Here is an 18,538-nt window from a genome sequence, read left to right on the forward strand (position 1 = left end):
CACTTCATGTTTGTTTTTTAACCAACAGTTGACCTGCATGTACAACTACATTCGAGAAGAATCAGATGCCACCAGCTTTAACCTCTACCCTCATGATATCCTGCTGTATTACGAGTGAGTTTAGAATTGATCGGATTAATTTGTGTTGGTTTAGGCTAAAAACAGGCTGCGATTCAATAACAGAACAGTTTGAGTGAGTTACCGTCTGTTTCTGTCTACAGTTACTCCCTGGTGCCGCAGGCCAGCTGCAGGTCCTATTTTGAACAGCTTGCAGATGCAGACTTCTCCGTCTTCTCCCTTGCCCTCAGCTACAGAGTGACTACTCTGTTTGCCAACGCCAGGAGCTGTCTGGTGAGTCCATGAACAATAATTAACAACAGAGATTAGGCTAGACCACGTCGGGCTGTTCAACTAGGTTTAAACTGGCTTTCCAAGACATGGTTTCTATGAATATATAGAATATACTGAAGTTTGTCCTAGTGGTGAATAAACTTAATATATTTCCTGAATGAAGATTAAAGTTCATCCAGGACCAAATGATGGTTTAAATTAAATTTGCAAGGAAGCAGATTTACATTTGATTATTGTTGTCTGTTAGTGAGGACACACTGGAGGATTATTTGGATAATTTCAATGAAGATCCCCATAAAGACCACCACTAAAGATCCACTCAATAATATTTTTTGGCATGTACATTAAAAAAAAGCAGCAGAGATAATTTCAGAGATTTTTTACTGTCTGTTTAAAGCATCTGTTTTCATTCCTCTGGTTCCACCAAATTATGGGATTTTTGAGCTTCAGTTCAGTATTTTATTATTTCTTATACTGTAGGTGGTTTAAATTAATCTTGTTTTACTCCAGGACTACATAGTCAAGAAGTTAGTGATTCTAAGACATGCTTCAGATATTTATTCTATCATTATTCTATTAACATGTTTAGTTAAGACTCATTCCTGTGTAAAAACACAACTTTGAGTGTCAACAGTATAAATCTACTTTTCTTTTAATGTTCTGACGTGTAATTCATCTCTGTTCTTCATTCTTTTACTTTCTAAGGGTATCACCAACACAAGTTTGACTGAGGATAATATATCGGTTTTGGGAAACATGTGCTGTACTCTGGACGATTCCTACATCGAGAACTCTGACCCGTCCATCTTGGATAAACTCAACAACTGCCCGGATCTCACTGATGCTCAAGCTGCTGCTGTTCAAACTGTGCTGCTGAGCGGGAAAACACGATACGGGTACGTCAACAGCTGTGCAATACAGTACTCTGTTTTCAGTGATAAGAAAAAAAACTATCTATATTTATACTGTATATATGTAGTCCTCTTATTCTTTTTGTTCTATATTTTTCTTTCCAAAAAACATCAAAACAGAAAAAAGTTATTCAGTAACCAGTAGAAATATAAGTTTTTATCTAAGTTTGAGTTTTGTCATTTATTAAGTTTTTATACTTTGTGTTTTTCGGTAACTAGAGCTCCATCAACATGGAATGAACAGACTCTGAGGGACCTCGGGATGTTACCGCTGTATTTGACTTCAACCTTCTATGATAACTTTAACAAAGTGAGTAACAAAGGAACACATGTATGTCTTCATTTAATGGATAAGTTGACATCATCTGTCCGGTGTTTGACTGATGTCTGTGTGGACTGTTTTTGTTTTGGTTTTTTTTGAACCGTCACGCAGAGAACAAAGCGGAGATTCTTGAGGTACTTCCTGGGGGTTCTCAGGAGAAACAACGTGAGCAGACAGAAAAGGAGGAGACTGAAACGTCAAATAAGAGCATCCATTAAACAGAAGTCAAAGCGATCCATAGGTTAGTCTCTCTCTCTCTCTCTTTATCTCCTCTGCTCATTTCTTCTTTATGAATTTGCCGTTTCCAAAGGCACAAAGTATGTTTTCATCCATCATAAGTCACTAGTAACCTTTTTTTTCTCTCTGACTCTTCCTCTGTTTTAGTAAATGAGTGCACTGTAGGAACCATCACCCAGGTGACCATCAGTGATGAGACGTTCCCCTTCGACTATGACGATATCACCCAGTTCAACTGCTGCCTCAGCGCCGCGACTGTCAAAGACAACTTGGCTGCCATCACTGACAAGGTGGACCAGGAAGAATACCTCAAGATTGTTCTCAGCAAGCTGCAAGAGGTAGGTGACGTGATGTGTTTGGTTTGTAGGAGCCTTTTAAAACATTGCTTAATCACCATCAGTTAAAAATAACAATTGGATAATAATAAATGAATGAATAAAGGCAAGAGAATCAGTAATTTGGATAAAAGCGTAAAGACAAAAAGACGTATTTGTGTGACCTGTAATGTTTTTATGATGACTGATGAATGCCAAAGAAAAGAGATGGGTCCTAAGACGGGTTTTATAGATACCGGTGGAGAAGGATCATACAGCGAGGGGCAACGTAACCTACGATCTAGAGACAACGATGGAAAATGTCCGATCACAACTAGATTAGAACCGGGAAGGTGGAATGAAGAGCAGTGATTGGTCAGCAGGTCAGAGGAGTCTGGAGGTAGAACAGAGGATGAGGAGATCAGAGATATAAACTGTTACCGGTTCATGCAGCTCAACAAGTGAAGGAAAGACAGTTAAGAGGAGACACTGATGCTTTCTGTGTCCTTTCTGGTAGCACAGGAAGGACAAGACTCAGAAAAACATTTAAGAACATGGTCCAAACATTTTAGGTTGGTAGACTGTATTCAAGACAAAACATCTGTATATCAAATTGTAAACGTTGCAGTTTTGTGGGCTGCATCGTAACCAGTAGACTACCAGGGCTTGCCTATTAAAACTAGATGTCATATGACGTTAGCTGGACACCATCTACTGTTGTTTACATTCAAAGTATTTCATGAACAAGTATGGTAGTAAAAAAAAAGCACAAAATTTAAAAAGAGTATGATCTGGGCAGAGAGCAATGATGATGAACTGATCAAATTGCTTCGTATGGTGCACATATCAAAATGTGTTACTTGCATACAAGGTTTTTTTAAATTTTAAATAATAAAGGAATTGTTTCGAATATTTTTTATTTTACAAAATCAGAATTAAACAAAAATGATACAAGAATCTGTCTGACAATGGTTTTGAAAAATATCTGTGATTTTATTGACTAATTTGCATTTTCTCTCCATTTTTTCTCTTCGTTATCTGCATCTATTTATAGTTTAAACTCCACAGTGAATCTTTAACAAATGAACTGACTCTGATCTTGATTTTCTGGCGAGTGATGTCTTCTCACTGATTCACGTTTATTTACAGGCTTACGCAACCACCTCTATCGTCCCGGAGGATCAGGTTCAACTCTTAGGATCGGCGTCCCGTGAGGCCTCCACTAATGACATCAGTACGTGGACCATCACTACGATCGACACACTCTCTGCGTTGATGGACTCGTCCGACGGGGAGTGGGACCCGAGCCTGGTATGGAAAACAAGTAAAGTGTGTTGAGCGTGTTGTGCGTACTGTATATACACGTGTGCGTACTCATGAATGCACGTTTCTTCCTCATCCAGGCGAAGGCCATCATTTCTAAGTATCTGAGTGTAGCCGGGAACAAACTCGGCAGCGCAGAGCTCAACGTCATCGGGGGAGTCAACCTATGTTCCCTGGACGCCGACGTTCTCAAGAGTATTTCCCAACAAAGCCTCAAGTAAGAAGTCTGTGTGTGTTTGGAGGATTGTTCCAGTTGTATCATGACATCTGAGTCCAAACAGTGTTTACCATCAGTGCTTGTGGAACAACTAATTCACATCTCAACTGACTGTTCATATACAGAAGATGCAAAGGCTTCATTTAGGTTAAACGGTTACATATATAGGGGTAGGTGAAGTCGGGGTTGTTGTTTTTTTTTATTGTGCTTTCATAACAATACAACTAAACAATTAAAATTATAAGAAAATATCTATATTATTTATGTATTAATTTACTATTCCTACTATAGCTCGAACAATACTGAATTTTTAGGCAGATACCAATATAGATGTTTTGAGTTTTTTAAAAAAAGAGATTACTATCAGCCAATAGTGTTTTTTCTAACAAACTCATAATATAGACAATCAGTCCTGATCTCATAGATTTGGTTTTTAATTGTGATCAAGATATGTACTGAGTGGGTTCTCTGGTAGACAAACTATGTGAAGGTGACACGATTTCTAAATGACATCAAACCTATTTTGGCATTTTTGTACTAACATTTCTTGTTACTTATTTTCTTATTGTCATTTACTTCTTGTTATTTATTAGCCGACACACACACACAGTTGTATCTGCAATAAGTTAATAACAGCCGATACACCAGCACGGTCGATTTATTGGTCTACCTCTACTCTCTATTTCAAATCAAAATGTTGTATTTGCGTCTTTACTGTCATATCCTAGACTGAGGTTCACTTCTAATGTCTTTATAGGAGAATATTAATTTTAAATCAAAATATGTATTACATGATGTTTCTAGTGGCAGTACTTCTTTAAAGCAAAAAGTAAAGAAATCACTAGTTTCTGCTGGTAAAGCTTATTGTTATGAGCTCACAATAATAACTGCCCCTCAGAGTAGTTTACCCACTTTTTTTCACTTTTTTTCAACTCCTGCCTTCTCTTTATCTGTATTGTGGCAGATGGACAGTCAGAGAACACAGTTTAGAGATGGAGAATAGGGAGATTACACCTCTGAGAAGCTGAATCCTGTCCTGGAGATAAAAATGAAAAGTAAAAAGATAGTCTACCTTAAAAAAATGCCAATAAAAAGAGAAAATAGTTTGAATATTAGGAAAGAATTTGGGTTATTTTTTAAAAAAAAAAAAAAGGCATGAAAATTCAAGGGATTATGATACATTCATTAGTTTTTCATATTAAAGTTACTTGCATAAAGCTGACAGTAAAAACCCAGTAAACAAATTAGTAGCAGTAACTAGTGACTGACATGCAGTTAACTATATACTTATATTTCAATATGACGTTACAGTTTGGGGGGGGGGGGGGATCCCTCCATATTAACATTATTGCCAGGAAGCAGCTATTTTCTTTTGGCTAAACAAAAAAATGTCATGAAAAACAAAAGTTTGAAAGTTCTTATACTTAGTTCTTGTACTTAAACTGACAAAAAGAAAAAATAAGTCTCAAAAAGTTCACTTGTCTTTTCACTTGTTGGTTGGAGTGTTTGGTTTTCCCATCTAATACCCGGATGTTTGCTTGTATCTCCTGCAGAGACGCCGACGCCCTGACAGTGTCCAACTGCACCCTGGAGAAAAAGAAAGAACTGTTCACTATCGCTGTACAAGCATTTGCCGACAACACCCGCACAACTGTCTCTGCTTCCTCCTTCCAGCTCACGGCACCTTACATGGGTAGGCAAACAGACCCACACACAAACAAACATGAATACATCCACACTGCATGCAGATAAACTTCAGCTGAACACAAACAGGAGCCAACAAACTCACTGTTTTCTTTCCCGGCCTGCAGGGGGCGCTGGAATCGCATATCTTCGAACTTTGTCGTCCTCCGATGTCAACATGGACATGGCGACCTTCACCAGTCTGGATGAGAGCGTTGTACAGGTCAGTGGAGTGTGTGTGTCACACAAAGTCTCTAGTTGATTCTTTCTCACTGTTTGAATAGGAATCCAAAATTGTAATTTTAAAAGGAGCATTTAACAGTGTTTGTGAGTCCATGTGAGGCAGGATTCTAAAGACTGACTACTAAAGTGCTCTGTTTCTGTAGTTACTCGCAGCTACATTTGGACAAAACACTGCTACCTGTATTCTTAGTTATGGCTTTGTCTCACTGGTGTTGATCAGTTTTTATGTTGTGCTTGATTTATTTATTTTTTTAAATGTGTGTGTTTATTTGCACATGAGTATAATATTTCTCTGCTCTGTTCTCTCTAGAGCCTCAGTGTTGATGAAGTTAAAGGTCTTCTCGGCACCAATCTGCCAGAGTTGAAGTCCTATGAAAACCAGACACTGGTACAAAACTGGATCAGCAGCAGGTTACAGTCAGAGCTTGACACACTGGGGCTGGGGCTTACAGGAGGCAGGGCTGACTCCACTTCCACCACCCAGGCGCCTGCCACTACTGCCCGTCCTTCATCATTAACTACTGCAGGGTCTGGATCCGGCACCTCCGCAGCGGGATCTGCTACCACCACAAGTGAGTACTGAAAAAGTTGTGTGACAAAATTACTCAGGAAACAACTGACAGTCCGCTAAACCCCTCCCCCGAACAATGATTGTCCAATCATAGCTTAGCAACTCATAACTTGGCACAGCAGGTCTGTCAAGCTTTGGATTTCCCAGCATGTAGAAGTGGTGGCCATGGGGCTGAGTAAGAGCGAAACTCTGCATTTGAAGAGTTTGGAGGATTGTGTTTGGTGTATTTTTTTTTTACCTTTCCAAGGTATAGATTAAACAGTGTGTCTGTCTCCTATAATCTAAGTTGCAAATGTTAGCATTTCGAGATAACTAGCTTACTTCCTACGTTAGTAAGAAACCCAGCTCTACAAGGCCAAGGAGGATTTCATACAATAATATTTTGTTGGGTTATAGGTTACGTAAAACTGGCACGTCCACTGCGTAGTCTGTGGATGCTAATATATCAGATATAGCTCTTTCCTGCTCTTTGTTGGTTTTTGGGAAGTTTATACTCCAGCAACTCCAGCCAAATTCGTTACCTGAGAAAGCGCTACATTCACAGAACAGGTTATAGTCCTCATTCTAAAAGCCTTTTGTTTTGTAAGGTAAAGTGAAACATACTGTTTGAAAATACAAACAAAAAACACCAAGCAATCATCAGCTATAAGCAGCTAAACAGTGTTATGTTAGAATGAAACACTGGTCACATTTTTACATATTATACTTACTAATACAGGCACTGATTAACTCTACGCTGCAATACAACAGCAATGCTGTTTCTTAATTTCCGTGTCTTCTACATCAACTGAGCTTGAACATGTAGTCTCTAAACACGATATCATGTAGGTTGCCATCAAGTCTATATTTAAATGTGCCATATTATGCACATTTCCACATCTATATTTTTAATCTGGGGCTCTACTGGAATATCTTTGCATGATTTACAGTTGAAAAAAACTCCTCATTTATCTTATACTGACCCTTTTATGCAGCCCCTCAGTTCAGCCTCTGTCTGAAACAGGCCGTTTTAGGTCCTGTCTCTTTAAGGCCCCCCTGATAAGTCTACTCCGTTCTGATTGGTTGGATTTCACTACATTTCTCATTAATCACTCAAAATGTCAACTGTATATAAATAATATAAATAAATATTTTATATATATAAATAGTATGTAAGTAACAGAAAATCACAAAAAGCATAATATGGCCCATTTAAGACCTTTTTATAGGGTATATGTTTTAAAAGTTCAGAACATTAACAAGTCTGAGTGAGACAGACTTTTCAACCAACTAATGGAGCTAACATTAGCTTAATTAGCTAGCTAGCAACAGCTGATAAAATCTGCTAGAAACAGTTATAATTTCAGACAGCAGAAGCTTTGCATCTGTCTGAAATCAAGGACACATTTTAAACACATTTAAAAAAAGTGCTAAATCTGCCGCCATTATCATTGTAAACTAAGTGTCCTGTTACCATGGAAAGCTTGACAGACATAGCAACCATAACTCAGAGGGTGGTTTTCTAGATCGCCACTAGATGGTAGAAATTTTCACAAAATGAGAACCTGCTTTTATGCAGAAGCCTCAGGAGAACATCTCACTCTTCCAGTAAAGACATGGACACTCCAATCATCCACTAACTTTAGATCAATACATTGGAAATTTGATATATTATTCTAAATCAAGAGAAAATAGAGTGTTCCTCATCTCTAATGTGAGTTTGTGTGTCTTTCTTAGGTCACAGTGGCGCCCGCATCCAAGCAGAACAGGCAGGCTTATCCTTCCTCATTCTCCTCGCACTCCTCGTCACCTCTCAGCACATTATAGTATGAAGGAACGGGACTCTGCTGCACATGGCTGACAATTTTGAAATGAATTTGTTACATGCTACATTGTATTGCTTACTACTGCAGGTAGAACATATTTAATGTGCAATAACAACAATGGATGTAAATAATGTATTCTTGATTAGTTAGTCCTTAAGCCAGAAATGTGTATACACAGAAACCTATTCATTTTAAAATGCATTTATTTGCTTTGCTTTCTCTTTTTGTCTCGATGGTTTGATTAATTGATTTTTTAAAAATGAAGGTTTAATTGAAAAATGAAGGTGAAAGTTCACATCTATGTTTATGTTGCTGTAATCCTGTGTATCCATTTTGAGCACTTACTGTATTAAGACAACCATAATCATCAGAACTCAGTCTATCAATATTAAAGGGTGTGAAGAGGAGTGTCACTTGAAAGGGTTACTTCATTTCATCTATGCAGTAACACAAATTTTGCCTTGAAAATATTGCTTAATATTTGAATAATTCTGATATGTAAGCTACAGTATAAAACCTTATGTCTCTCTAGTCTAACTTTGAGAATAAGATGCAGTACAGAAGTGTCAGTGACAACCTTTATTAATTAATTAAAAAATTCTGAATAACTCAGGTTTGCTGATGAGTGAGATAAAGGTTAACTGTAAGGACACCATATTAGTTATAAACGTTTATGAGCACCAAGTACAGTCTTGCAGGTAGGACAGATGTGCTTGATATCTCTCAGGTGGTCCACACAGAACGGGATGAGACAGCAACCTAGAGCACAGCTGGACGAAGAAGAGAGACAGTTGGGGAATAGATCCTCTGTTCATATACAAGATGATTTAAATATTCTTATCAAAACATAAAGGACAGGTAACTCATGATCTGGCCCTAATTACTTACCCACAGAGGAAGAGGCCTACACAGGAAAGGTAGGAGAGCAAACCGTTGGAGTACTCCATCTTGGAGAGTACTGTCTGATTGCAATGAGGACAGGCAACCTGAACCGGACAGTCTTCCAGTACTAGGAGAAATGGAACAGAGCAGAAAAGTGAAGAATAGTACATCAACTTACTTATTAGTATAGTCACAGAAAATTAGAGCTAAGTTGTTTATATAAGAAACAATCTACTTGTCTAGGAATGTTGTCTTGTAATTATCTGCCCCAAATGACAGATAGTATAGACTTACCAACAGACACTTGTGCAACTGCCATTGTTCCTGCAAACTATTCATAACAAAGATAAGATTCAGTCTACAATACATAATATATTGGAATTCAGTATAAATGTGTAGTAATGCATAGTAGTTCACATGTAACCCTATAAAATTCAAAACGGAGGAGTCATAATGTATTTAAAAGGTACTTACAGTTTGGATGACTTGGACAAGGTTGAAATGAGAAGAGAAAGGACTACTTCCCCCTGACTGAATTTATCTGTTGATATCTCACTTACCAACCCCCTCTCAACAACAAGGTGGAAAAAAATTTAACTCTTTATAACACTGTTGGATAGTCTAATCTATAATAATGCTTATATAACAAACTGATGATGTATAAAATATTGATCTGAAAGGTAACAAGTAACTATAGCTGTGAAATAAAAGCAGTGGAATAAAAAGTACAATATTTCCCTCTGAAATGTGGTGGAGTAGAAGCATAAAGTAGCACAAAATGGAAATACTCAAGTAAAATACAATTAATGTAAAACTTTCCTCAAGCTGAGAAAAGGGATTTAAAAATCTGTGACATCATCACAATATAAAGTCTATAGGCCGAGCAGGAGAAACACTACTGCGCATATTCAGTGGGCCGCACAACACGGATGCAAACCCGGAAGCTAGAAACTTTTTTTGGTGCCAGCAGAGCAATTCTTATTGGACTGAATGGGCACCATTTTTGGTTCAGTATCCAGCTCTCATACATCCATGTTCCTGTGGTTTGGGTTAAAATGGTTAGGTTTTAGGCACAAAAACCATTTGGTTAGGGTTAGTGAAAGATCATGGTTTGGGTTAAAACAGTAGAATGTGGGAAAAATGTCCCATTTAATGGCACTAAAATGCTCGAAGTGATGGTAAGAAATGTATGGTTAGTGGTCTACAAGTGGTCCGGTGTTGTGTCAAAGTCTGTTCCCCCCTTGAATAATGCCAATAGAAAATATAACAAACTACTATCAGCACGGAAAACCAGTCTTTACCAACAGCCTGTGGACTGCTGGTACGGAATCCCATTTCATGTCATAATCGGTAAATTACTGCACCAGTTCTATAGCCATAGCCAGTGCCAAAGAAATAATAATAAATATATAAATTAATTATTATTATAATTAATAAAAAAATAACAGTTAATTAATTAGGGGCAGCTGTGGTTCAGGAGGTAGAGCGGGTCGTCCATTAATCAGAAGATCGGTGGCGTGATTCCCAGCTCCTCCAGTCGATACATGTGGCAAAAGGTTTTACTACTTGTGGTTCTCGGTTTCACAACTGGTTAAGAAAATTCAGGAACTGTATAAAAGCAGAAGTACTAAATAAATGTTCATGTGATTATATTCTAAAAGTATAGTAAAAGTAAAGAAAACTCGATGAGGAATCCAATTTCTATCTATAAATCTGAATAATGGAATATATGTGATGTACCAAATATTTGAAGTCACAGAAAAAATCAAAACACAACTTAAAGTCACCAGAGTTTATGCTCACTTTTCTCTCAGAGTGGCCTCCCAATTACCAGAACTGAAAACAACTTCTCCAAAGTCATCTCAACAAGAAGCCGAATGTTAAGTTTATTTTTTCCCCATTTGTGACCTCAGTACTTCATACTTTTACTCTGTGTGTGGTCACATAGGGTTCCCTTCACAACTCTTAGGGGAAAAGTCAAAATATTATTATTGTTAACTCTTGTATCTTTGAAGGGAACCTATTATGCTTTTCCTTATTTTCAGTCACATATATAATGTCACAGTGTTTTATGTTTATGTGGCCGCTGACCAGTGAGAGCTAATCCGCACTACCCAACTCGCACAAATATGCATTTATCAACCACCCAAACCTGACCCGACCCGAAGACCGCCAACTTGTTTTTACCAACCTTGTTTACTAAACACCAGTAGGCTCAGTGAGCTGTGGCTGGGGAGCAACACGCTGCGGTTTTGTTGTGAAATGTGTGCTTATTACAAACTTTTAACTGCCACCAGGAAAAACAAATGGGGTAAGCTATGTTCTGCTATTGCTCTAGAGCTTGTTTTCTGCTCCTTTGTTGAGGAAATAATGTTGTTTTAGCTGTGAGTACTCGGGAGTGGGCGACTTGTCATTGTGGGGGTGTTTTGTTGTGAAATGTGTAGTGGTTTATGGAGGCAGCTAGCTATCTCATTAGCTGGAGACTTATCAAAGTCACTAAGAGTAGTGTCGCATTCAGTGGTGGAGAGTAACAAAGTACATTTACTCAAGTACTTAAGTACAATTTTGAGGTTTTTGTACTTTACTTGAGTATTTCTATTTGTCGCTACTTTATACTTCCACTCCACTACATTTCAGAGGGAAATATTGTACCACTGGACTAAACTGGCTAACTGTATATAAAGTAGTGCAAACTAGCTCCACCTCCAGCAGCTACAACAGTAACATGCTGCTCTAACACTGATGCTTCAGTATTAATAATCTTATGATGTCATATATAATAATATATCAGTCGGAGGGACCAAACCACTACTTTTCTGTAATACTTTAACTACATTTTGCTGCTAATACTTATGTACTTCTATTCAAGTAGGATTTTTCATGCAGGACTTTTACTTGTAATGAAGTATTTCTACATTGCTGTGTTGGTACTTTTACTTAAGTAAAGGGTCTGAATACTTCTTTCGACACTGGTCACATTTTGGCTTTGTGCTGAATCTGGTGGAACATGACTCCAACAACAGCAGCAGTTTTGTTCTTTTTTGGGGGGTTTTGGGTTTTTTTTGGCATTTCCTCTTTATTTGATAGTATAGTAGAGGGAGACAGGAAGGGCAGAGGAGAGAGAGGGGATGACATGCAGCAAGGTGCCCAGACTGGATTCAAACCCAAGCCGCTGTGGTTAGTCTTGATGCATGGTGAGAAACTGAGAAAATGTAAATGGGAAGCAACTTTGACCATATGTTCCATATTTTACTTTTCTGAAAGTGAAAATGTCAGTGAGAGGAACAGGCCAGGAACATCATGTGTCACAAGTATCAAGTATCTTTTGATTAGATGTGTACTCTGACTTCTCTGACATGTAGTAATGTTGAATTATTCCCCCTGGGACAATAAAGTCTTATCTTATCTTATCTTATCTTATCTTATCTTATCTTACCCTACCTTACCTTACCTTACCTTACCTTACCTTACCTTATTTTATCTTATCTTATCTGGCGAACCAATGGCTGTAAATGTGCGAGCGACTTCACTCACTCTCCCTGAGCGTCAGTTGCTTCTGTACACTATGAGATGCTGCTGCTGAGAGTCTCACACTAACCAGAGCCACTTTGGACTGCAGGCCTGAAATCTGAACCTCACTGTAATATGTTTTTTTTAATGTAGCTCCTGGACACAAAGGCGCAAACTCTGCCTGTAAAAAGAAATCTTGGCTGATATTGTTAATATCAACTATGTGAGCAACAGTCCTGGATGCTTCGCACAGAAAAGATAAGGGTGCTGTTGTTATGCTGAGCCGAGCTGTGTTCATATAAAAAAGTGATCCAACCATGTAGAGGCTGTCATCTAGAAAGAAAATAAGGAAAGGAAAATAAGCTAAATGAGGGCTGCAAGTTTACTCTAAGGGGAAGTAAGGTCTAGTCCTTGAAGATGACCTAGTAGCCTGCAACCTACTAACATTTTAGGCTACATAATGTTTTTCAAATATGAAATAGCCATTCTTCTAATAAGCATTTCCTGTCCTGATCCACCCAATAATATACTGTTCTTGATGCATTCCTGGTTTTCATAGCGCCCTCAATCTAACTAATCTAGACTAGTGTGGGTGGCTGTTTCTCGACTTAATCCAAGAGGTTAGGTGGTGTAGAAATGCATTTGTTTTAAATTACAATTTTTCCCCCAATTATGTATCTTTACAAGTTTGCTCCCTCGTTTTAATAACCAGGCGCCTATGTTGCACACCACATGCACAACTAAGGTAAAAACTATTTACTTTTACTTTTTAAAAACTTATTTAATTTGTTTCACAGAGGCATTAATCTGTTTTATTGTTATTTTGGAGGCTGTAGTTTGGGTTATTACGTTATACTGAAAGGTGTTTCTCATATTTGACTAATGGGAGTACTCGCCCATACTCAGAACACACTCCATCCCAGACCCTGAATTTGCTCTTTATCAGTTTTCCCACACGTTTACCCAGATCGCTGAGAGTCATGCTTCACTGATACATCACAGAATCAAAAAACATGCAAAGCCTTTGTTTTCACAAGCCATATGCGGAACTGATAAAGCTTGGTCACTATTTACTGCTACTGAGATTAATTAGCAAACAATTAGACATCAAAGAAACAGTGTTGTTCTAATGATAAGACGTCCTAAATCAGATTACAACCTGTCAACAGGTTGTACTCTGATTTAGCAGTATCGTGGTAATGTAGTTTCCATCTGGAAAACCCTTAACCTTACTACCTTTGCAGATTGGACCACTTTTTAATTTGTGAAAGTGGTCCAATCACTAACAGACTTGATATTGAAGAAGCTTTCAATCATCATTTTATCTCTGCTGGACATCCACAGCTGATTCCTCTCCTGAACCAGCAGGGGGAGCCCTATTTACTCTGTCATATGCCACAAGAAGCACTTTTTCCTTTAGGCCTTTCAGTCACTATGAAGTACTCAATGTACTTTCAAGTTTAAAAATCAGACAGTCACCCAGTGAAGTCTTAGGGTTCATTGTATAACAGCTTGCATTACCTATATATTTAATCATTACTGGTAAGATACCAGCAGTATGGAAGGCAGCTCAGGTAAACCCCCTGCACAAAGGTGGATCCACTGATGAAGAATTATCATCCAATATCTACAATCTCCTCCCTTGACAGCCAACGATGTACTTATCTAGACTATAACCGTATTCTCTATTCACAGCAATCAGGTTTTAGACAATGACGTAGTACAATTACTACGACTACAGCTGTATTAAACAATATTATACACCCACTGGACATGAAACAGCATTGTGTTTGTAAGTTTGCAAGTTTGTTGATCTTCATAAGGATTTTGATACTGTTGACCGCTGCATTTTAGCCAACAAACTAGGGGTACCACAAGGCTCTGTGGTGGGTCCTTTACTAGTTGCACTCAAATAAACCATATATATATATATATACATAGTAAATTATTTTAAATTATTTCTAGCAAATTATTCTCTCTTTTTTTCATCTAATATAGCGTCAAAAGTTTTTTACTACCTCTTTTTGTAATGTATGATGTGATATTAATGTTGATTGTCATGCAAGCTAAAGACTAATTTCTACTTTTGTACAACAAAAGTGGACAAAAAAGTTTAATTTGATTGATTTTTTTCACCACAACACAGACTTTTAGTATCAATTTGTATGCGGATGATACTGTCTTATATGCATTTGGCTCCTCCAACTCAACCCATGTCTAAATTACAATCTGGCTTTAATGTTCTTCAGACAAATCTGCATAAATTCAAGCTTGTTCTGAATGAATGTTGAATGCTGCATCAGTACAGCCTTACCTTGAAAAAGAAGGGCATGCCTGGAGCTGTATGAGATCAATAATAAATGCATGTTGTAAATCATTGCACACTGATCAAAACTCATCCATCACTTGGTCACAGTTTATTATCTTGGTCACATTTTATTAATGTTTTTAAGGGTGTTAAGGGAGCACATTATAAAGGAGTTACATTTATTTTATGTGTACAGTAACATCAAACTTAATATATAATCACCATGAATATAAAAGTAAGTTTGAGCTATGAATAAGTTTCTCCAGTCTAACTTTGTGAAGGTCTTACGGCAGCACATCACAACTGAATAAGAGGCACAAGCTGGTAAATAACAGTGTCAGTGACTACCTCTATTACTGTCAGATTCAATATAATTAAGTTTAGCAAATTTTCCAGATTCAACACTGGTCCATTCTTTCTCCCGGAGGAGGAAACTCTGCTATCTGTAGTGTGGTGTACTGATGAACCCTCGGAAGGACATCTTATCAGTTATAAGCGTTTATACACGCCGAGTACAGTCTTACAGGTAGGACAGGTGTGCTTTGCATCTTTCAGCCGGTCCACACAGAACGGGATGAGACAGCAACCTAAAACAAAGCTGGAGAGGAGAGCAGCAAAAGTCAGGAGCTCATCTATAATGTTAAATATTCTATTCTTTTATCATTTATCTAAGCATTTTTTAAAAAATAAAGGTCACACAAGCATATTTCCAGCCAAACACAGTTTCATTAATTGTCTCTTGTTAATTTCAGACAATTTTTTTGCCACACTAGTATCTATCTGTCTATTGGGCTGTTCCTACTCATTGGTCCAGAGTGAAATATCTTGACAGTTTATTGAATTTACTGCTGTAAAATTTGTCAACAGACACTCATGGTCCTGAGAGGATCGTTAATATCTTTGATGCCCCCCCCCCCGGAGCCATTGACAGGTCAAAAATTTCACTTATCAAACAGTTCAAAACAAATGACCAAACTCTTGTCAACCTCACATAGTGTGCAAACATGCTAATGCTGCATCCATGCTATATCTGGGAATGAGAGGATCAGGAAAACCTCCAGTTATTCTGTTCTGCTCACACATTATTTCCATTTTTATTTCAAGGTATCCCCAATGCTATCCTTGTAGTCACACCAGATAACTGGAAGCCTAAATCACCTATTTCCAATGTGTTATGCATTATATTTTACATATATTTATTAAAAAGCGAAACCACATATATAAGTCATTTGTAATTATCTGAATTGATTATTAGTTTTATTTGTGGGTTTTACTGGGAGTTACGTGGTGTATTTCTTGACAAACAACAGTTTATCCATCTGTGTCTCCTCTGTCTGACTGGCAACCGCACTGTGATGACAAAACTCCAGTAAGTCACTGCACCTGGATTCAGCTTCAAACCACAAACTGTCATTTTAGCATTACTGTTTATGTGCAGATTATACAGTATATGGAGATATGTTAAATAGTGGGGTTTAGGAGCGTATTTTTTAACTTTGGACAAGGTTAACTGTAACCCCTGCTTGCAGTCTTTATGCTAAGCTAAGCTAATTGCCTCTCGGCTCTAGGACCATTTTTAAAACACAGACAGGAGAGTTGTGTTAATATTCTCATTTAACTCTTAGAAACAAAGAACATTTCCCAAAATGTTTTGTCTCTTTTTGTCTTTTGTCTCTTTTTCAGCCACTCAGCAATTTTGTTTCAGACTTTAAGTCTTCAAGCATATCATAATGGAGTAAATAATGCAATGCATCATTACATACCCGCAGAAGAAGAGGCCTCCACAGAGAAGGTAAGTGAGCAGACCGGAGGAGTAATCCACCTTGGAGAGTACTGTCTGATGGCACTTCGGACAGGCAATCTGAACTGGACCATCTCCTAATGGACCGACTGTCAGTAGACCACATGAGGATGGAGAGAAGACGGAGGGGTGAATAGAGTTAGGTTTCCAATAATGTTGCAGGAAATTAGAGCGATGTTACTTTAACAAACAGTCCACAGGTCTAAATGTTTTCTGTTGTATCGGAGCTGTACAGACAGTATAAACTCACCAAAAGGCGCTTGTGCACTTTCCATTTTTCCTGTAAACAATTCATATCAGGTAAAATATAGGATAAAACACACATGCTAGTATCAAATCATTCATGATCAATTCATAATACACAAATAAAAACTACATTTATACATTTTTATAACTTGTGATATATTATGGTGATCACAAATCTTCTCATCCAATAAATGATTATTGATTATTGATAGCATAACATAAAAATTATTTAAAACATATACCAATCTGATGTCTTTTCACCTCAAAGGGTTGTATTTCTTTGTAAAATATTTTGAAATTGTATTAGTTATCCTCATAATTTATTCACAAATCATCACTCATCACAATCAATCAGGAAACACATATTTTTCTCTAGTATTGAGATTTACAAATATACAGTATGTTGGGATTCAACATCATTCCCTGACAGTGCATGTAAATTCACAACGTGACAAGGACAACACACCTGACAAAACCCCCCTCTAAAATCCTAAAAATAGGCTTTTAACAGGATCAGTCTAACAAATGAACCGTAACTTATTTAAATGAGTACTCACAGTTTGTGTAGAAGAATGTTAAGACTGCAGTCCAGACAGTTTTCACACAGAGCACAGCTTTCTGCAGGGATACACCTTCCCTGAAAATCTCGTTTACTTTCTCCCAGTCATGAGATGTCTCTGACCCAACCCTTTCACAAATCCAATGATTGACAAAATAGTCTACAAGAACATTACAGCAACTCGCAGCTGGATTTTCCCAAATGCAATCCAACCTTTAGATGTCCTTTTTCTGGGGATGGATTGAAAATTTAAGGGGGAATTGCATCGTACAGTTAACATTGTTATAATCTGAGTGCACATTTGTTTGTGCGCCATGGCCCACAGGAGAACTCATTTCCTCTTACTGTGTGTGAGAATGTTCAGTGCACATATTGGGATTTATATAAATGTGATAACAGTAAACTTAAAACTTGATCTTATCAAAGGACATAATTACCGCTGTTGTCTTCTGTGCTGCCTCAGACCAAGGCAGCTAATCCCATAAAAATCACAATTTTCAATTTAAAGAATGGAGTAAAGAAAAACATGATGTGTTTTTAAGACGTAAAATGACCTGGTTTATTGGAAAACATCTCTGTTGCTTAGAGACTTGCAGTGTATGAAACTAATTAAAGACAAATAACCTTCCATTCAGACTGAAATTAACAGCACATGCTCCCGCTGCTGCAAATTAGATTGTGCATTTAATGCTTCGGTACTGAATTCAGGTCACACAGTGCCAGTCTGTTATCAGTCTGCATTTCCTAAACTTCTGATAAAAAAATGAATGAATGAATGAATGAATGAATGTGTTGTTCCCTGATGCACAGAATAGTGACAATCTGTGTGTGACAGTCATTGACCAGGATAAAGATACAAGTTATTTGGCATTTGTCTTCATCCTTACTTTCTACTTTTTAGCTGATGTGTATTCAGAGTCAACTTAAGTGTTTTAAGAGCAGAAAGTGAAACAAGAACTTCTGACTATTAAGTGCTGCCATCTTCTGATTTTTCTAGTGGACATGGTTTGCATTGTAGTCTCTCTCATATATATATATATATCTATGACAGTTTATATCTAGTTTGCAATTCAGAGTGGATGAGGATTTTCCAAAACCTGCACAAGTTCTCATTGGATCTTAATGGATTATGAATGATCTATAAAGCATTAATAAAGCCATTAATTAATGCTTATAAATCCTTTATATAAAGTAGTTTATCAGAAAGTGGTCCAAAAAATGGTTATAATCAGTGTTGCTGCATAGTATTTCATTG

At 37.5% G+C, this 18,538-nt stretch overlaps 3 protein-coding genes across 4 annotated transcripts in view; 1 reads left to right on the forward strand and 2 right to left on the reverse strand.

Moving 5' to 3' along the window:
- The window catches only part of LOC137180073 (uncharacterized), a 43,329-nt gene extending 34,939 nt beyond the window's left edge, over nucleotides 1-8,390 (forward strand). The window contains exons 54-65 of the mRNA XM_067585270.1: nucleotides 29-114; nucleotides 222-351; nucleotides 1,057-1,247; nucleotides 1,482-1,572; nucleotides 1,696-1,825; nucleotides 1,969-2,159; nucleotides 3,285-3,446; nucleotides 3,539-3,675; nucleotides 5,229-5,368; nucleotides 5,487-5,581; nucleotides 5,912-6,173; nucleotides 7,889-8,390. Coding sequence (XP_067441371.1) covers nucleotides 29-114; nucleotides 222-351; nucleotides 1,057-1,247; nucleotides 1,482-1,572; nucleotides 1,696-1,825; nucleotides 1,969-2,159; nucleotides 3,285-3,446; nucleotides 3,539-3,675; nucleotides 5,229-5,368; nucleotides 5,487-5,581; nucleotides 5,912-6,173; nucleotides 7,889-7,983 — 1,710 coding nt within the window. The 3' untranslated portion in view covers nucleotides 7,984-8,390. The remainder of the gene's footprint in view (nucleotides 1-28; nucleotides 115-221; nucleotides 352-1,056; nucleotides 1,248-1,481; nucleotides 1,573-1,695; nucleotides 1,826-1,968; nucleotides 2,160-3,284; nucleotides 3,447-3,538; nucleotides 3,676-5,228; nucleotides 5,369-5,486; nucleotides 5,582-5,911; nucleotides 6,174-7,888) is intronic.
- A 151-nt stretch (nucleotides 8,391-8,541) lies between these two features.
- On the reverse strand, nucleotides 8,542-9,400 carry LOC137180074 (lipopolysaccharide-induced tumor necrosis factor-alpha factor homolog). 2 transcript variants are annotated; one of them, XR_010927907.1, is made up of 4 exons: nucleotides 9,334-9,400; nucleotides 9,154-9,183; nucleotides 8,866-8,986; nucleotides 8,542-8,747 (listed from the first exon to the last, which is right to left on the reverse strand). XR_010927907.1 is itself a non-coding variant. In XM_067585272.1 (4 exons), the coding sequence occupies exons 2-4, from the start codon at nucleotides 9,176-9,178 to the stop codon at nucleotides 8,639-8,641; spliced, it is 255 nt and encodes an 84-aa protein (XP_067441373.1). In that variant the 5' UTR covers nucleotides 9,179-9,190; nucleotides 9,334-9,400; the 3' UTR covers nucleotides 8,542-8,638. The 2 variants fall into 2 exon arrangements, 1 of the variants encoding a protein (XP_067441373.1); XM_067585272.1 differs by having other exon boundaries at nucleotides 9,154-9,190.
- Nucleotides 9,401-14,790: 5,390 nt separating this feature from the next.
- Nucleotides 14,791-16,753, reverse strand: LOC137180589 (lipopolysaccharide-induced tumor necrosis factor-alpha factor homolog). Its single transcript, XM_067585970.1, has 3 exons — nucleotides 16,729-16,753; nucleotides 16,441-16,567; nucleotides 14,791-15,275 (listed from the first exon to the last, which is right to left on the reverse strand). Exons 1-3 carry the CDS (start codon nucleotides 16,751-16,753, stop codon nucleotides 15,167-15,169), a joined length of 261 nt encoding a protein of 86 aa, XP_067442071.1. The 3' UTR covers nucleotides 14,791-15,166.
- Between the last annotated feature and the right edge of the window lie 1,785 nt (nucleotides 16,754-18,538).

Source organism: Thunnus thynnus, chromosome 3, assembly GCF_963924715.1.
Source record: "Thunnus thynnus chromosome 3, fThuThy2.1, whole genome shotgun sequence".
NCBI classification, from domain to species: Eukaryota; Metazoa; Chordata; class Actinopteri; order Scombriformes; family Scombridae; genus Thunnus; species Thunnus thynnus.